General features: G+C 38.6%; 1 protein-coding gene, 1 long non-coding RNA gene and 1 pseudogene across 4 annotated transcripts; all 3 read right to left on the bottom strand.

Moving 5' to 3' along the window:
* Positions 1-711: 711 nt before the first annotated feature.
* On the bottom strand, positions 712-5642 carry LOC127754783 (uncharacterized). 3 transcript variants are annotated; one of them, XM_052280363.1, is made up of 3 exons: positions 5415-5642; positions 5109-5280; positions 712-4273 (listed from the first exon to the last, which is right to left on the bottom strand). In XM_052280363.1, exon 3 carries the CDS (start codon positions 4138-4140, stop codon positions 979-981), a length of 3162 nt encoding a protein of 1053 aa, XP_052136323.1. In that variant the 5' UTR covers positions 4141-4273; positions 5109-5280; positions 5415-5642; the 3' UTR covers positions 712-978. The 3 variants fall into 3 exon arrangements, with proteins under 3 accessions (XP_052136323.1, XP_052136322.1, XP_052136324.1); XM_052280362.1 differs by having other exon boundaries at positions 5109-5208; XM_052280364.1 differs by lacking the exon at positions 5109-5280.
* A 4361-nt stretch (positions 5643-10003) lies between these two features.
* Positions 10004-11317, bottom strand: LOC127755276 (uncharacterized). Its single transcript, XR_008012989.1, has 3 exons — positions 11015-11317; positions 10758-10870; positions 10004-10161 (listed from the first exon to the last, which is right to left on the bottom strand). It is a non-coding gene; the product is annotated as an uncharacterized LOC127755276 (long non-coding RNA).
* Positions 11318-11802: 485 nt separating this feature from the next.
* On the bottom strand, positions 11803-14286 carry LOC127755794 (T-complex protein 1 subunit theta-like; annotated as a pseudogene).
* Positions 14287-17437: the final 3151 nt, after the last annotated feature.

The following is a 17437-nucleotide window of genomic DNA, read 5'->3' as shown; positions in this document are numbered from 1 at the left end:
TCTGAAATTCAAATTTACAGGAATATGGAATTTTCACTGGAGGCTGACCGAAATTTATTAAATGAGGAGATAGACTTATCATCATATAGTCATAGAGATTCCGTCACGTACAATGATTTAGCTATAGTTACTAGGGGTACTGTAGCTTGTAGAAAAAAAAACCATTTATACAAAGGGCGAATCAGGATTTGGCCAACCCATGCATTATACCTTTCATTTCTCCAATCTCAGAGAACACCACTTAAAATTTGAAATGAAGAAAAAGTTCGTGCACTGATCTCACGCGAAACTGAGTACGACGAAAGTGCATCGGATAACAGAATACCTATGGAATTTCAATAAAACTCTTAGTTGCAAATGCTCAGCAGACACCAGCATAGGCTAACATACTTCTTCCAGCGAAGAGATAATGCTTCTTTTCTAGTTTTATCAGCTGAACATTTAGAACGTTGGCACCGAAAATATTCACAGGTGTACCCAAGTTCATGTGAAAACATCACTCGTAAATATGCAGTGCGATGTATGTGCAGCAGCAGAATTCATACATTGCAGCCAAATTTTAGAACAGATTAGTCACAGAAAGTAGAAACATTGATGGTACATACAATGGTCATGCAGACAATGCTGCACAGTTTCAACGGTAGTCAGGAGCCAAAGTTATGTAAGACCCACATGACTCTAGGAAAAACAATAAACACATATAACTTCAGAAAGAGCAATACTGATTGCTTGCAAGTTGCAACCCATATATTATGATGGTTTTGAACAGGTCTTATCCTTGGGCAAAACCGCAAAACATGACAATTGCCAAGTAGCATAGGCCATAGAATTTCAAAAGTTAGTAGCAGGATTCTGAATAAACAACAGATCAGGCATACATGTACACAGAAAATGGATAGCAGCATATATCAGGATATATTATAATTAAGACTAGATTTCAGTTCTACTACTTCAAGAGTCTGCTTTGACGTTGGCAAGTCATGGGGTGTCCCTGTAGAGGAAAACGTCAGGAACAGAGGCTGGATCAAGCTCATAGAAGCCACGGAGCTTGCCACCTCTTTCTTCTGTCAGACGGAAGGATGGTATTTGATGAGAAAACTTCAAACGATCTCTTTTAGGTATCTCCAGAACTCCACTTTGCCTGTCAGGCTTAAACACCGCTCTGTAGCCATTAACTTGGGTCAGCAGAGAAACTTTTATAAGTGCTTCCGTGCACTCAATGATCTCGCCGATGGCGAACTCGCACATATCTATGCTGGAAGGAGTCCAGTCAGATGTCCAGTTCATGTAGATACACCAAATTTCGCCTACTTGTGGAAGAATGTCAATCTGCCATGTTGAGTCCCTCTGTCCCGTGTGCACTAAATGAGAGAAAGTATCAGTTGTCTCATATTGGGCTTTCCAGGTCCGAATTTTAAATTTGCCACAGCAGACTGGTATGTCCTGATCCAACCACTGTTTCTCCTGCTCCTGTTCAGGACAAGCTTCAAGCCAGATCAAATGTACTCTGAATGGTTGTAGCTCGACTTTGCTTATCCAACCATAGAACTTGGGAAATTTATCAGCATCACTGTATAAAGCCCAAATTTGTCCAGGTTCAAACTTCTCACATGTGCGGCCTTCCTCGAAGTTATGGAATTCTGAATCAGGATATGAATAAATACTTGGGGAGGGACAGCTTGGCTCAGAAGAATTGCCAAAACCGTTGGCATCATGGCCATTTTTGGGCAAGGATGTGTTTTTCTCATAAGAAAGACTTTCATGATTTTCTGTAGACACTGGGCGGCAAATATGTGCTTCAGGCAGATTCTCCTTTTTCTCATTTCCAGGATCCATTCTACTACTTGTACTATCATTGGTCAAATCAATGATCGTACTGTCCTCTTTCTTGCCAAGGGAGATGTAAGATTCCAGGGGGACAGAAGGAAATATTATATCCATGTCATTGGGGAGACAAGCAGTGTCAAGTTCTATAAACCCTGCTGGGGAACCTACTTTCTCATTTCCATTTGTCCTATAAGAGGGGATACTGTGAGAAAATCGAAGCAACTCACTCGACACTATCACATTTGTGGATTTGTCTTTAGCCGCCGCAAATAAACTCACAAAGCCTTTAATCCTGACTAATGGGACAACAGTGATACCATCATTAACTGAGAAATCTGACAAGATTTCAACAACTTCATACTCATAAGACCGATGGCTGTCTGCATCTGAATTCCACTGCATGCTCCAATCCTTATAAAGCGCCCATACCTCACCCTTATTAGGATATACCTCATAGGCATTCCTCTTTTTGCCTTTTGTCCATGAAACAATGTGAGAGAACATGAGTCTGTCATGTGATACCTCTGTTGACCCTAAGCAAAACTTACCACAAGCAACAGGTAGTTCTTCATCAGTCCATTTCTTCTCTTCTTCACTTGCTGCATTGTACTCCAACCAAGTGAGATGAGCTTTGAAGTTGGATGCATCAAAATGTTTAATTCGAGCATAAAATCTTGGCATGCCATCAAGGTCATCATAAAGGGCCCATATCTGACCAACTGCGAACATATTGATATCCCTGAGCTTCTCAAAATCATAGAAATCTGGATCAGGGAATGATAGTTTTTCAAAGCAGGAAGGCACATTCCAACCAGCAGTATCAGTAGGTTCTGCCTTGGTCTTACTATCTGCATCTGTAACTTTTGTTTTATCTTGAATGTCTACTGTGCTCGACACATGAGGTGGAGCAGATTGTTTGTCACCACTAGTGCCATTATTGTTGAATATTTGCTGGCAATTCAAGTCAACATCAGATAGCACATTATTCTTCTTTTGCTTCTTTCTGACCTTGGAGTTCGTGCTGCCGTTGTCACCAGCATCTTGCTTTCTCCTAGCTGATCTCCGGAGACTGGAGGGTACTGCAGAATTGGGCACTGGAAATGAATCTTCTGTACCAAAGTTCTTTCTGTCAAAAACATTTGGATCAGCATGGTCTGGCTTGAATCTTCCACTGGCATTCTCATTTGCAGTTTGGGCAGAAGATTTTCTTTGATTCATCATTGACTGGTTTGCTTTCTTTTCAACACTTGCACTGCTATCCTCTTTTGTGGTTTCCTTCCATTGTGCCACATTTACCCGTGGTTTGGCATTTGTGCCTCCACCTGTCGAATGAAGCTTCGAATGACCAGGCACATTCATAGCAGGTGCAACAGATGCATCTTCTCTACCCAACTTTTGCCTGTCAATAGTGTCTGGACAATCAGGAACTGGTATTGAACATCCACCTGAATTCCCATTTGCTGTTGGTACAGAATATTTATCTTGATTCCTTGCTGGAAATTGATCTTTCCCCCTTGTCATCTCTGACTGAATAGTTCTCTCATCACTGCCTGGCCAGCTATATGTCCCCGGCCTCACATCTGTGTTTCCACCTGTGCAAGAAAGCTTCACAGGGTGGCCCTGTCGACTGATGGGATCACGCCGTTGATTTGGAAACATGTTTGCTGGAAATTGAGAACTATAAGGTACATTTGGTGTAGGCACAGGCTGTTCTTGCAGGTTGTATGCAAAAAAATTCCTTCTGCAGTTCATACAACAGACAGTAGTATTTATGGCATTGTTGTAGTACTGATATCGCATCTGACAATGTGGGCACATTGTCCAAAATGCATGTAAGTATACAGGTACACTGTATTTGTTTGCCTGAGTTTTCTTTGTGGGCCGTGTAGCTTGCTTTGGAGCCTTTCTGGGAATATTATTCCTTTTGATGTCATAAATAGGACGTTTTGTTGGATCACACAATAGTGAATGGGCTTCAGCAACCAACTTGAAAGCAGCTTCAGCGCCAGCGAAACTATTTTTGTCAGGATGAAGTGAAAAGGCAAGCTTGCGGTATTGCTTTCTTATGGTAGCCTCATCTGCTGTCGCCTCCACTTGAAGGATTCCATACCAGTCCGTCTGTCCATTTACCGTTGCTTCTGCTGCACAATGTACATGACAGATATTTAACAGCTGGGATATGTTCTCAAGCTCTGGGAAAAGCTTTTGAGCTTTAAGAACAATCTTTTGGGCACCATTGAAGTCTTTGTTTTCCATCTTTCTTAAAGCAATTTCCCTGGCCCTAAAGGCCTCTTCGCGGTTGCACTCCATCATAGTCTTGCACAATACACCACAGAATACCTCACATGAAATGATCTTTCCTGGAAATGAGTATCCACTGACACATGCTCTACATCAAATACTATTTGAAAGTAGATGTACAGCTACACCCATGACACACTAGTCCCTGCAAATTTAGAGTAGAAAATAATTCATAAACTGGAAATATCCCCCTACCATACCATCAGTGGTACAATGTAATACAGATATGTTGATTCTATGAATAATATTACAATGTACAATTAAAACTGAAGGAACAATAAAAAAATAAGTACATAAGGATAGCCAGATTAAACAATGAAGGAAATGACTTATACAACATTAATAAGCAGACTCTATTGCTGGCTCCACTCTATTAATAGTAGAGGTAAAAGATATAAATCATATGGCAGGATCAGACATTCAAGAATGTTCATGATTCTATCTGGAGGCCGCACGATTCATACACCAAATAATTCTCTTCGTGTAAACAGGAAAGTATATGTTGAATGTACATAGCATTGAAAACCAATGCAGAAACTGACCAACCATCAGGTGAGCAAATTGGAGCTTATAGTCTGCATATAAACCTATTAACAATACACACCATTCTCAATAAAAAAATGTTTTCTGACACGTCCAGTTACACCCCACAATGAAGGCAGTATTACATAGTCGATAGCTGCAATCTGTCTCATGAAGTTCTCCAAACACGCGCCAGTATAAAACGGTAGTAACTCCACATGGCCTAAATCATCAAAGCGTTCCGAAAACACTACCAAACAGGCCGGGTTTTTCCTTTTAGCGACAGTACTGTGTTGGTGTGACTAGGCTTGAAAGCATTAGATAACAACAACGATTAATTCACATCCAAATCAGTCATTTACAACCCACAAATCGGCAGCCTACTATGACTATGAGCAAACGAATCAGTAACTATGACTATGAGCAACGAAGCAAAAGCTACTGAGTTAGTCATTGACCTTCAATGTTCAATCGCCTGCTGCCGCGAGACTGAAGAGGATTAAGCAATCAGAGGATTTGGAGGAGACCAGATCGAGAGGCCGAGACAGCGGCGGGGGTCTGCACCAGTGAACTCGATTTCAGACTGGATAAAACATCGAGAAAAGGAGGCACCACGCACAATCTCACTAACTGCACATATCAAACGAAATCCGCGACAAACATTTCACATATCGGCAAGAACACAGAACGATTTGGTTTTCGGTCGCGGCGCACACCAAAACCCACCCCCACCCCCAAAAGCAAAAGCTAGAGAGTTCCCTTACCAGCGCAAGCGAAACGAGAAGACGACGACGGGGGTGTGTGTGAGGGGGGGAGAAGGATCCTCGGAGGAGGGGGTTCGCTCCGGCGGCGGGAAGGAGGCGGATGCTCGCTCGCCGGAGGACGGCGGCGCGGGCGGAGGGGGAGGGGAGGAGGTTTTCGAACGAAATTTTGGTGGTGGCGCCCTCGTCCCGGAGTTCCCGCCTCTCGCCGCCGCCAGATGAAAGGGAAAATGGGGAATAGCGAGAGGGGAAGGGGATTGAAATATCTAGGGCAAAATGGGCAATTTGGGTATTTCACATTGGTGTGGTTTTTTCAAAAATGACCCTCAAAACTACTCGAAATTGTATTAACGTAGATTTATTCCCAGAGATGTTAGGTGACGTGATTAATGCTCCCAGAGATGTTAGGTGTGGTGAATAATGTGCCTTGAAGTAAAGTGATCGGTACATAGAGTTTATAGCGTAACGTGTGACTAGTCAAATAGCTTAAAATCATTCTATGACACTTCTAACTCTTATATAGCAATAAATCGATGGAAATAAGTTCTTTTTTCGAAACACGATACAGTCGCAGACCCTGATAGACACGTGTGTGCATCCCTAAAAACAGTGGTGGAGCCAGAAATTATATAAGACTAGGGCTAAAGTAGGGCTCGACTAACGGAGTATTAGTTTTCTGAAAAATTTACATGGTGAATCAACAAAATTTAAGCAAGTTTTTAAAGGCAAGCCTAGGGCCCAAGCCCTAGCCGCCCTGCCTAAAAACGTCATACATGCATACATTACCTATATGAGCACATTCTCCAAAGACTGAACTGACATATCTTAAGATTGACAAAGTTATTACAGCCATCATGTTACCAATGGATTACCTATTACTCTCTCCGTCCCAAAATATAATAACTTTAGCACTAAGGATTTGTCACAAAATATAACAACTTCTCCACCATTCACTTTTCCCACCTACCCCCACTTCTCAAGCAATCACAATCCCTTCCTGTTGATGCAAAAAAACATACGGCCTGGGAGATCTGCTTAGCTCCAGTGTAGGTCCAAGATGTTGATGAGATGCGGACGTGCCAGTCAGTTTGATCCTGTAACTGACAAGATATGTAAACATCAAATAAGATAGCCGATCGGCTGACAAGCCGATGGAATAATTCTAGTCGATAGCCGATATTAGCTGATACCGATTCCAGCCGATGTCGATAGGGTTTTGAGCAATCGGCTATATGTCCAATGCAGATAATGATATAAAGACAATCGGTTGATGATAATAAAATGGGGAAATTGCAATTTTACCACTGCTTTGAATCGTTATTGCAAAACTGCCACTAGAAAATTGCAAAAATGCCACTAGAACTGGCATTCGAGTGGCATCCTTGCAAAATTGAAAAAAACGTTGGCAAATTTGCAAATGCCCCAACAATAATATAATCCAATAGAAACCAATCGACTAATAATAATATGATATGATAAGTATTGATTCGATGGTTAAAGCATACATCGGCTAAAAGTCCGATGTCATAAAATCCAATCAATTTAGATAAACAGTGAAACCTTTGTTGCAATCAGCTAAATCCAATTTGTATGTAATCTTTGTAAGCCGATGCAATGTCCAGATAACTTATCGGCTAGCACCCCGATAAAACACTAGCATTAACTTATCGGCTAGCACCCCGATAAAACATTAGCATCAACCTATCGGCTTAACAAGATTTCTATTATCAACAACAATCTAGTAGGTCGGACCTAACCGATGAGCCGATAGATCTATCTAATGTGATGAATATAACAAATATGTTTATAACAACATTGTAATTATAGAGATATATCGGCTAAGACAGAAGATCGGATCTAACCAAGACAATCCCAACTAAACCGATGCGCCTCTAAACACAATGCAAGAGATATAATTAAGATATCAGGTAGGCAAATATATCAACCAAACCAGAGCGATCCAAGAGATCGAAGCGATGCAGCCTTGAACAACACCAATGTAGCCGATAGATTCACCAGGGCCGACGGAACGTAGGACTTACCCCTTTGTCGAAGATCGAACTGAACCGATGCAGCCCCATGTCAGGTGCCAAATTCCGCCGGTTGATAAGTAAAACCTCATAAAGGAGGGTGGCGATGCGCCGGAGTAGTATTGATCGAGAGATAAATTACAATGACCCCGGGTATACATATTTATACCCATGAGTAGTATAGTCCTTGTAAGATAAGAAAGAAACTTTACTAAAGATAAAAGGAAAACATAAACTCCTTATCGGATACTAAAGACACTTTCCTAAAGATAAAAGGAAACTAAACCCTACCTAATTAATAGATAAACTGCCATGTCGCATCCTCCTTGAACTCGGACTCTTCTAGATAAGCTTCATTTAATTATTTAATTGATCTTTACCCGAATCCATCAAGAATACAACTGTTGGCGATTGATAGTTTCCATCGGTCGATTCTAGGATTTTGAAGTCAATACTGACTCTAAGCCGATGATTGCTCTGGGCTTACCAAATTTTGTCGTTAACACTTCCTATTTAATTCTACTTACTTTCTTAATAACCGTGTCCAACTCTAAAACTCTCTATATTCTGAAACGGAGGGAGTATTAAAATAATAAATAACTGTAAATGTGCCAAGTCAACTTATAGACAGATTTCATCAAAAAAACATAACCAACTAAGCTAGGCACACTTCGTGCAATAGGAAGATTTTAAAGAAGTTAGAATCGAATCCTCATGATTATCCAATTTTAACCAAATTTCATTAGCTACTTGCTAGTTGCTATGTGTTGCTTAGCCTCGATTTCCGTATCTAAAATGTGGGTCGTAGAGAGTGTTCAAATGGCTAATGGAGGTATCGATATTTTTCCTGCACTTTCACAAGTACAATTTCTAAAAACCTTTTCATTCTAGTATTGCGTGGACAACTTTTTAAAAAGTTATTTGCTAACTTGTAATATTTAATTAATCTACGAGACTTTTTTTTCCTTTGTTCGAAATCTATCAATCATCTAGTTAGAATGCGCCCTTACCCCTTTCTTTTCTAGCACCACATTGATCATGGCCTTATTTACTTAAAAAAAATATGAGGATGAATAATGAAGTTGTATACTGGCGTATCATTTTCATATTTTTTTTTATAAGGCATACCTTCTCATAACTATTCCTATTATCATATCATGCATAAAAAAATCACTATCCATTAGAACCAATCAAAACTGTTGTTACACATTGGATTTTTCTATTGTACTTCAAAAGCTATATAGTTCAAAAATCAAAACATAGTGGCGGATGAAGATTAAGTGCAGACACCCAAAACGAGAAAGTATTTAGCGCATGATTAATGGAGTTTTAATTATTTTAAATTTGAAAAATAGATTTATTTGATATTTAAAGCAACTTTTATATATATAAATTTTGCACAAAATGCATAGTTTATAATGAAACTGAGGTAGAATTTGTATCTTCATCATAAAAGAACGGGCCTTAATATGATATTCCCTTGTTACTTCCTTCTTAAGTGTATCATTGAGAAAAAAATGCTTTTGTATTGGAGAAGGTAACATCAAGAAAGATTAGAACTAATGGGAGGCATACACAATTGTAGTAATGGGTAGGAAAGTGGCATGAAGATGTGGGATTAATCTATATATCCCATGGACCACTGCACATGCCATGCACACACCACAAAAAGCATGTGTCCAATATGTTCCTTTTTTATTTCTATGGCCCATAGCACATGTTAAGCACACACCACAAAAGGACAAATTCTTTGTTTGGGTTTAGGTTTGTTAGCTTATAATTTTAACCTGACATTTTGGCATATAAGTTTTATAAGCCGATGGTTTTTAAGCCTTAAGTTTAATGGTGGGGGTCCTACCTTTACTTCACGTAAGGACAAAACTACTCTAATCTAGATTTTGGCTTAACAGTATAAGAATGGTTTATGGCTTTCAAAAAACTACTTGATGATACATTTTTCAAGGAAATTACTTGATGCCCTATTCTTTTCAAGGAATACATGAAACATACGTTTCCAGAGTATCAAGCATTTTTATGCAAAAACTTTCTATTTATACAAATTTCTTAGAAAATTGTTTTAAATCCATTTTCAACTTTACAATATTTAATTTATTTTTAATCCTTGAATAATTTCACAAATCATTCCTCTATTTAGCCATTTAGCACAACAGTATAGGGTGATATAGAGAAAAAAAACCATTCCATGTGAGCATCATGCCGCAGAACGAAGCTCGGAACAACAACAACAAAAAGAAAAGATAGCAGCTAGGGAAAAAAAATCAATTTTGATGATAAGCCCAATTCTATCGAAATATGGAAGAACAAATCCTTCTAAGAGCTACTAACTTTGTCCCATATTATAGCTGCCTTTGCTATTCAAATTTTAATAGCAAAGGTGCTATAATATAGAACGGAAGTAGTATAACCATTTTGATACATTGGCATGATGAATTGATGATACACCAAGAACAATGCAAAGACATCAGCTCAACCATGCAACCCCCCCCCCCCCCCCCCCCCCCCCCAACCAAAATGTGCTGTCCAGGCACCAAAATCTTTCTACTGGACCAAACCTAAAATAAAAGAGAGGCCTTCGTTGTTGAAACCTCAGACCACCAGTAAACATGGAAAATATATAGCACAGCAGCACACTTATATTGGTTCATCTCCCTGGCTGATCATCTCTCCGTGGCCCTCCTGCTGGCTTTGCCATGAATGATCTGCGTAATTCATGAGAGAAAACATTAGCATGTACTTTTTATATTACATTTAACCATCATCTTATTAAAAAAATAGTGTAAACTAGCTGAATGCCCGTGCGTTGCGATGGGAATTAAATAAGAGAACCCTATCATACACTTTAAAGCCTCGAAAATTAAAATAAAATTATTCTCATTGTAAAATATTTAGATCATATTATTTGTCATCATTTTTACCTCACTTCAAAGGAAATTTCCCTGTTTGATGGCTTGAGGTTAGGGAATGGACAAAAGTCCACTTACCTCATGTTCAGGGGATCCACATGACAGTGGTGGTGGGTGGTGGCAAATTCACCACTTACCACCACCATTAGGGTCTTTTAAAGAGTACATATATGCAAAAATAGAAGTAACGCTTAAAGTTTCTTTATGAGAAAGCATGTCACAACAAAATAATTAAAACTTATATAATTTTGTTTAATGAGACAAATTCTCAAACGTCAAGCCAAAAGTCAACATCGTCATGTATTAAAAAAAATGGAGAGAGTATATGAGAATGATTTCTACTTCGTTTTTAACACAGCCAACAACATAAGATAGCACTCTTACGGTCTTACCTGGCCAACCCGCAGAACGGTACATGCAGCATGTGCAGAGTATTTTAGAGAACAAAAACTGATGAGTGAAAAGAAGGCACATGATAAGAGGTGGGCTAAAACAAGCTTAAGTCCTGGCAGTAGACAAGGAAATATAAAAATTGAATTAGACGCATGGATATCATGAAAAGTAACAAAGGGAAAAACATTGCATGTGCTTCCCACATAGTAAGTACACCTATTCTGCCGTACTAGAAGGTATGGACACATAGACTTACTTTGTAAGTTGTAACATAGAGGTCCCATATTTTCATGATCGAGACATCCTTGCAAACACCTTCCAAATCAATACCAGCTTTCGTGTTTCAACCAGCATGCTCGGTATAAACAGAAGATATTAACTCCAGAGCACTAAGCCCAGCATTTTCAGCCTGGGTTCTTGGAACCATTTCAAAACTTCAAGCAAATTTTGCAATGGCATAGTGGTCCAACCTGCATAACTGTTAACCATCAATATAGGAAGCAAAAACCGAAAAATGTATGTACTAAGGACATTGCATAACAATCATAAACCAAGGTACATAAACAGAAGCTCATGAATCAAATGTGTCAGGCATAATAACGCATAAAACTTTAAAAAACAACAAGTGAATACATTAAAAAAATAATCTGGATGGGTAAGACAGTATGGACACCTTAATATACAATTAAGCTATACCTGGACTTTATATAGTTTCATTCCAATAGAACAGGAGAATGTTAGCAACAGAGCTTATTATATTTATTGACAATGGACTGGAGATGGAACATCTTTTTTGGCCCTGTTCTTTTCAGCTACTAGCTACTCCTAAACGTTATATTTTTTGGAAAAAAGTTTACATGGAAAAAATTGCTTAGAATACATTTAAAAATTCATTTTCAACTTTTTAATATTTTTTTATTTATTTGTGCCCTCGAAAAGCTATAAAAAATCAGAATAATCTTTAATCTATAAGCTATTATCTACTTCGAATGGGGCCTTTATCATCATGTTCCTGCATGAAAATTATTTGGTGTAACAAATAAACTACCCTGTTTCCTTCAGAGAGAATTCCTTCAATCTCTTTGCCAATTCTATTTCTGTTGCTGCGGCACCAGGAATAATCCGACTATCCCTGCACATTGACTGTATAAACACCAATAGTCCGATAATATCTCAGCAAATTAAACATTAAAACAGCAGGTGTGTTCCAAAACAATGACAGGAAGCTGATTTACACACATACCTTGTAAGTGTTGACACCGTCATCAACAGCTCTTCCGAGATCATCCAGTATACTATCAGTGCTGCCTCTTAAGACAGCAATAGCCACCGAGTTTCGACCTTCTTCATTCTTGAGAACAGTTACCCACAAAGAACTAAACATGGTAAGAAGAATGAGGTCATGTCTATTGGAAAAAGAGCAGAGGCATGAAATGTACTCGAACACCTCCAATATCTTCCAGCGAAACAGAGTCTGCATATCCTAATTCATCCGCATTTGGCTGGCTCAGTTTCAACTGTTTTTTGGAAGAGCACTGGCATCAGCATATACACATAGTACTGTGAAATTGAGCAAAAGCTTGAGATCAGAACTTACAAGTGCAATAGCCCCCGTAGTACGACAAAACATTCTCAGTTTAAATTTTGAACTCATTTTCCTAATAATAATATTAGCCTGAAAATAAAAGGAAAAGTAAGTACTCCTCTAAAACAGAACCAAATCAAGCATGAAGTACCCAACTTTGAGATGCCTTTTAATCTTAGAACTTCCAGGGTTTCAGTTGAGTAGAGTATTTACAATATTTCCAATTTTGAAGTATAGATAAGAAAGATGAAAAGCACTGACTTGTTCACAAAAAGTAGAAGTGGAGTATTGCAACCATCCAGCAAATTCACAGAAGCACAAAATAGTGTAACCAAAGTACGTGAATTACATATTTTAATCACTCTAAAAAAGAACAGGTCCACAAGGTTGCTGTTTATTGCAATGTAGGTGTACAGCCTCTACTTGATCATGTACTCAATAGTCCATTACAAGGAACAGGTCCACAAGGTTGCTGTTTATTGCAATGTAGGTGTACAGCCTCTACTTGATCATGTACTCAATAGTCCATGACAAGGGCAGTCCATATGTTAGATTATTGAGCACATCAACAGAAAAAGGAAGGAATTGTAAGAAATACCATGAGTATTCTAAAGCAGGTTTACAACTACTATGCCATATAACAAGAGAAGAAGAGTGTTATCATACAGTGCCAATTAGGCCATAAGATCATAACTAGGTGGAGACCAATTGAATACCGGCTACCAATTTTAGAACCCTGCTACAGTGCTACCTTCTAAGCCTTCAAAGCTTATTGACAAGATATATTCCACTAAATCTAACCACCAAATCAAGGCAAGCCTTAAGAAAACCATTTACACCATCAGAGTGCAATAACAAAGAAAAATGAGTATCATATCTCAAATAAAAATTTCAAGAAGATGAATCATTGAGTTACTAGAAACTCCCGATTCATAGTGGAAAGCTACAAAGATAAGAACAAAAATATTTGATCCCAGATGATGATATACTTCATCCATGAAAGGGACGACAAAGGAAAATAGAATTATCACCACCTAATGTATGCTACTATACAGTGTGGGAACAGCCCTGACTAAACAGTATCATCAAATCAAGAATAGATAATGTATCAACAGACTGGCAAAGACACACCACAAATTAAGTGTAACATTTTGTTCTCACCTTTGCCTTCTCCACCCTTTTTGACGATGCTCCCAACAGCGCCATTTTTCAGAACCAGCCCGTGAACTACAGAAGAGTTATGCAAACCTAACCACCTCGAAGTAGCTTCTCAACTCTAACATTGTCAACGTTGAAGACTTGAAGTTAGCAGGATTTTTGGGCAGACTTGCTTACAGGCCTGAAAAACCGTAGTACAAAAACCCAGCTACTAGTTTTCATCCATGAGTGCAAAAAGGTCCCTCTCACGTAAGAATGCAAGATGGTAAGGATTATCTTACATCAGCTAGAAGACGGCACAATATATCCTCCTGGCCTGAATTTCTTGATCGCGACTGTAGATCTTATCCGCAACACAACCTCCTCCTTGTTCCTCACATCCATGTTCTCTGAACCTTTCTCCACCAGATCTTCCAAGATCTCAATAAGCATGAATAAATAGCCTGCCATCAGGCAACAGGGTTAACAATACAAGGCCAGCTCAATCAAGAGGGTAAGTAACCTTATTGATGGCCTTGGTGTACACAGCGCGACGATCACACTTGGATGCAACCCCATCCTGACAAGCTCCTTAGCCTTCTCAAGCAGCCCCATCAGCAAAAGATATGGCGAGGTTAGCTCCATCACCAATCTCCTATTGCTGAGCAAGTACCAGGATCTTAGCAGCAGGGTGATGGACCTCAAGCTCGTTCACAATTGTTCCAGCAGCGTTTGTGACAAAGAGCTTGTCGAGATGGTCAATGACCATCTTATTCAATCCTACCACAACAGAACAACAACAACATACTCCCTCCATCCCTAAATGTTTGACGTTGTTGACTTTTTAAAACATGTTTGACCATTCATCTTATTCAAAAAATTTAAGTAATTATTAATTCTTTTCCTATCATTTAATTTATTGTTAAATATACTTTTATGTATACATATAGTTTTACATATTTCACAAAAATCTTTGAATAAGACGAACGGTCAAACGTATTTAAAAAAGTCAACGGCGTCAAACATTTAGGGACGAAGGGAGTAGTTAAGAAACTAGCTTCTGGTGCTTATTTGAACCCGTCAAATGTTATACATCCACAGACAAAATGTAGCAGAAGAGCATGTTTACGCGGAGCAACATTTGGCAATCAATAGCGGGAAATTTAACTGAACTCAACCTCAAACCGCAAGACAAAAGCAAACCATTTTTTTACTACCCAAAAGGCCATAGAATTTTCCTCAGCGCCATTATACTAACCCAATGAGCTCCCACAATATTATCTTCAACTCATCGCTAATAACTAATGTCTTAACAATCAAAATCCGAGCTCTTCTGCAGCTATGACACTAATCCAAGTTGGATGCAGTAGCAGTAACACGGCCACAACCCTAACCCGTTTCTACCACCACGCCACAACACTCACCTCCTGAGCCGCGGGTAACGAGAAAAACCTGGACATGAAGCGGGGAAGGAAGGGGAGGGGGCCTCACCGCTGCTCGCCGGCGCTGGGGACGAGGGAGGTGGAGCTCGCGGCGGCGTCGATGTTTGAGGGCGGCCTCCTCTTCTCGATCGAGACCGGAGGGGGGGGTGCTTGTGCCCCTCGCCTCGAGCATGGCGCCCAGTCCAACCATCGCCGGCGGCGGACGCGAGCGGTGACGGCGGCGTTGGAGGAGTATGCGGCGGCGGCGGCGTCGCGATGATCTCGGCGATGGCGGCGAAGCGCGCCGACCTTGTGGGCCTCCATTTTGGGCCTGGCCCATGAGGTCCAAAGCTGCTTACTACTCTAGGCCCAAAATCTTAATGGGCTAAATTTGGGGCCTAAAATTTAGTTGACTGACAATAAAGTGACCTAATGCTTTTTTAAAAAGTAAATTTCACAAAACTTTAATATATTTAAAGTGACTAGCAAAAATGCCCGTGCGTTGCAACAGGTGAAAAAATTCTAATGATAATATACGTTTTTCATGCATAATGATTTCAATGACAATGTTTGTATTTTAATGAGCGGCTTGTTTTTTTTTATAAACGGTGTTCGCGATTTTCTCAAACCATTTTTTAAAATGGCACATTTCTTTCTAATATTTTTTCTTAGCATGTTTTTTTTTTGCTTTTTTTACTAACGACGAAAACCATATTTTTCTCCCTCTTTTTTGCTTTTTTTTCTCGTGTGTTTTTTGCCTATTTTTTCTGACAATTATTTTCTCACGCTTTTTTTGCTTTTATTTTCGAATGTTCTTTTTTGCTTTTTTTCCAATACAGGAGAATATATGGCGAAATAAAAGCCGTGTAGTAGATGGCAAAAAATTGATGGATTCTATCCGACTCAAGCGCCCATCAATTTAGCGTTTTTCTGATAGTTTTTCAGAGCGATTTGTTTTTTAATAGACAGTGTTTTTTTTCTTGCGAGGTTTTCTCAAACCATTTTTTAGAAATGGCATGTTTTTCTGGCAATTTTTTCCTCGCATGTTTTTTTAAAAAAAAATTACCGACGATGGAAATAACTTTTCTCGCATGTTTTTTTATTTTTTTTATGGAAAATGGAAAACCTTTTTAGAGTGTTTTTTTTGCGCTTTTTTCTGACTTTTTTCTCACGCGTTTTTTTTGAACTGTTTTTATTTTCTCACGTGTTAGAGTAGATTAGAGATAGAGAAGAGATATATACTGATTAGAAATCAGACTTTGTTTCACCCATTTTATTTTTTTCTCGCGTGCACTTTTTAATTCATACGAACTAGCTTTTTATTTTTTACGAACCATTTTTTTGCCACTATCTTAGGGAATCGGACGAATTTTTTTAGATGTTTTTTTCAGATTTTTTTTTCGCCTTTATAGGAATCAGACTTTTTTTTTCCGTTTTTAAAGGAATTGGATCTAGCTTTTTTTCACCACTTTTTGTTTGCCTTTTATAGGAATAGGATTTTTTTTTGGTTCGGATCTATGGTTTTTTTGGCCACTTAGGGGAAACAGACTTTTGTTGTTGTTGTTGTTTTTCTTTTTTCCTTTATTTTTTTGTGGCTTTTCTGTTTCTTTTTATGCACCATTCTTCCTTTGTTATCTCCCTTTTATTATTTTTTTAAAAAACGACCTCAAGTACCTTATTGCAAGATTATAGGGACTTAAATGTAAATATAAAAATTACAGGGATTCAAATGCAAAAGTACATACCAAAAATTAAAATCATATAAAAATAGAATGCTCTCGACATGTAGATTCCATTTTTGCAAACAGATCTCCAATCCGGCACATCAATTTTTTTTCACCAAGATGTATGGGATATCACGGTATAGATTAAAACCGTATGGAGTGGTGCCCGATCTTGGACAAGCCTAGAGGAGTGGTGCCTTTTATTTTTCGTTTTTAAGGGGGAATCGGATTTCGAGTTGGATTTTTTTTAGAGATGGAGAATCGGACAGATTCTTTTTTTTTTATATTTTTTCGTCCTTATTTTTACCCGGAGTCGGATTCGTTTTTTTTCCTTTTTTCGCCTTTTTTTTGGATCGGACAGGTTTAGTTTTTTTTTCACCCGGTTTTTTCTGGATCGGATAGAATTGGTTTTTTCGCCCGGTTTTTCGTTTTTTCGCCCTTTTTATCGGACAGGTTTGGTTTTTTTCCTTTTTTTCCGCCTGGTTTTTTTACGGACAGATTTGGTTTTTTTGTCCGCTTTTTTTTACGGACGATGGAAGCACCTCTTATTTTTTAAGTAGTAGAGATATATCAAAAGACTACAAATTGAACAATAAAATCATAAACTACAAGTTGAAGGCAAAGTATCACATAACTACTGATTTAGTAATAAAATTATCACTGAACTATAGATTTTAGTGCTTAAATCCTTAGCACTAATATTATGTTTGAGTTAAAAATATGAGAAAATTTCTTATTTACCATTGAAAGTTCACAAGTTTCCTTATATGCCATCGAAAAGTTGCTATTCCTTTATATGCCACTACTTGAAC

Source organism: Oryza glaberrima, chromosome 11, assembly GCF_000147395.1.
Source record: "Oryza glaberrima chromosome 11, OglaRS2, whole genome shotgun sequence".
Lineage (NCBI taxonomy): Eukaryota > Viridiplantae > Streptophyta > Magnoliopsida > Poales > Poaceae > Oryza > Oryza glaberrima.
Note: the sequence above shows the minus strand (reverse complement) of the source record. Positions and strands in the feature narration are given on the sequence as shown.

Coding starts and splice junctions, on each gene's coding strand:
- LOC127754783 (XM_052280363.1), bottom strand. CDS start 4,140: ATGATGGAGTGCAACCGCGAAGAGGCCTTTAGGGCCAGGGAAATTGCT.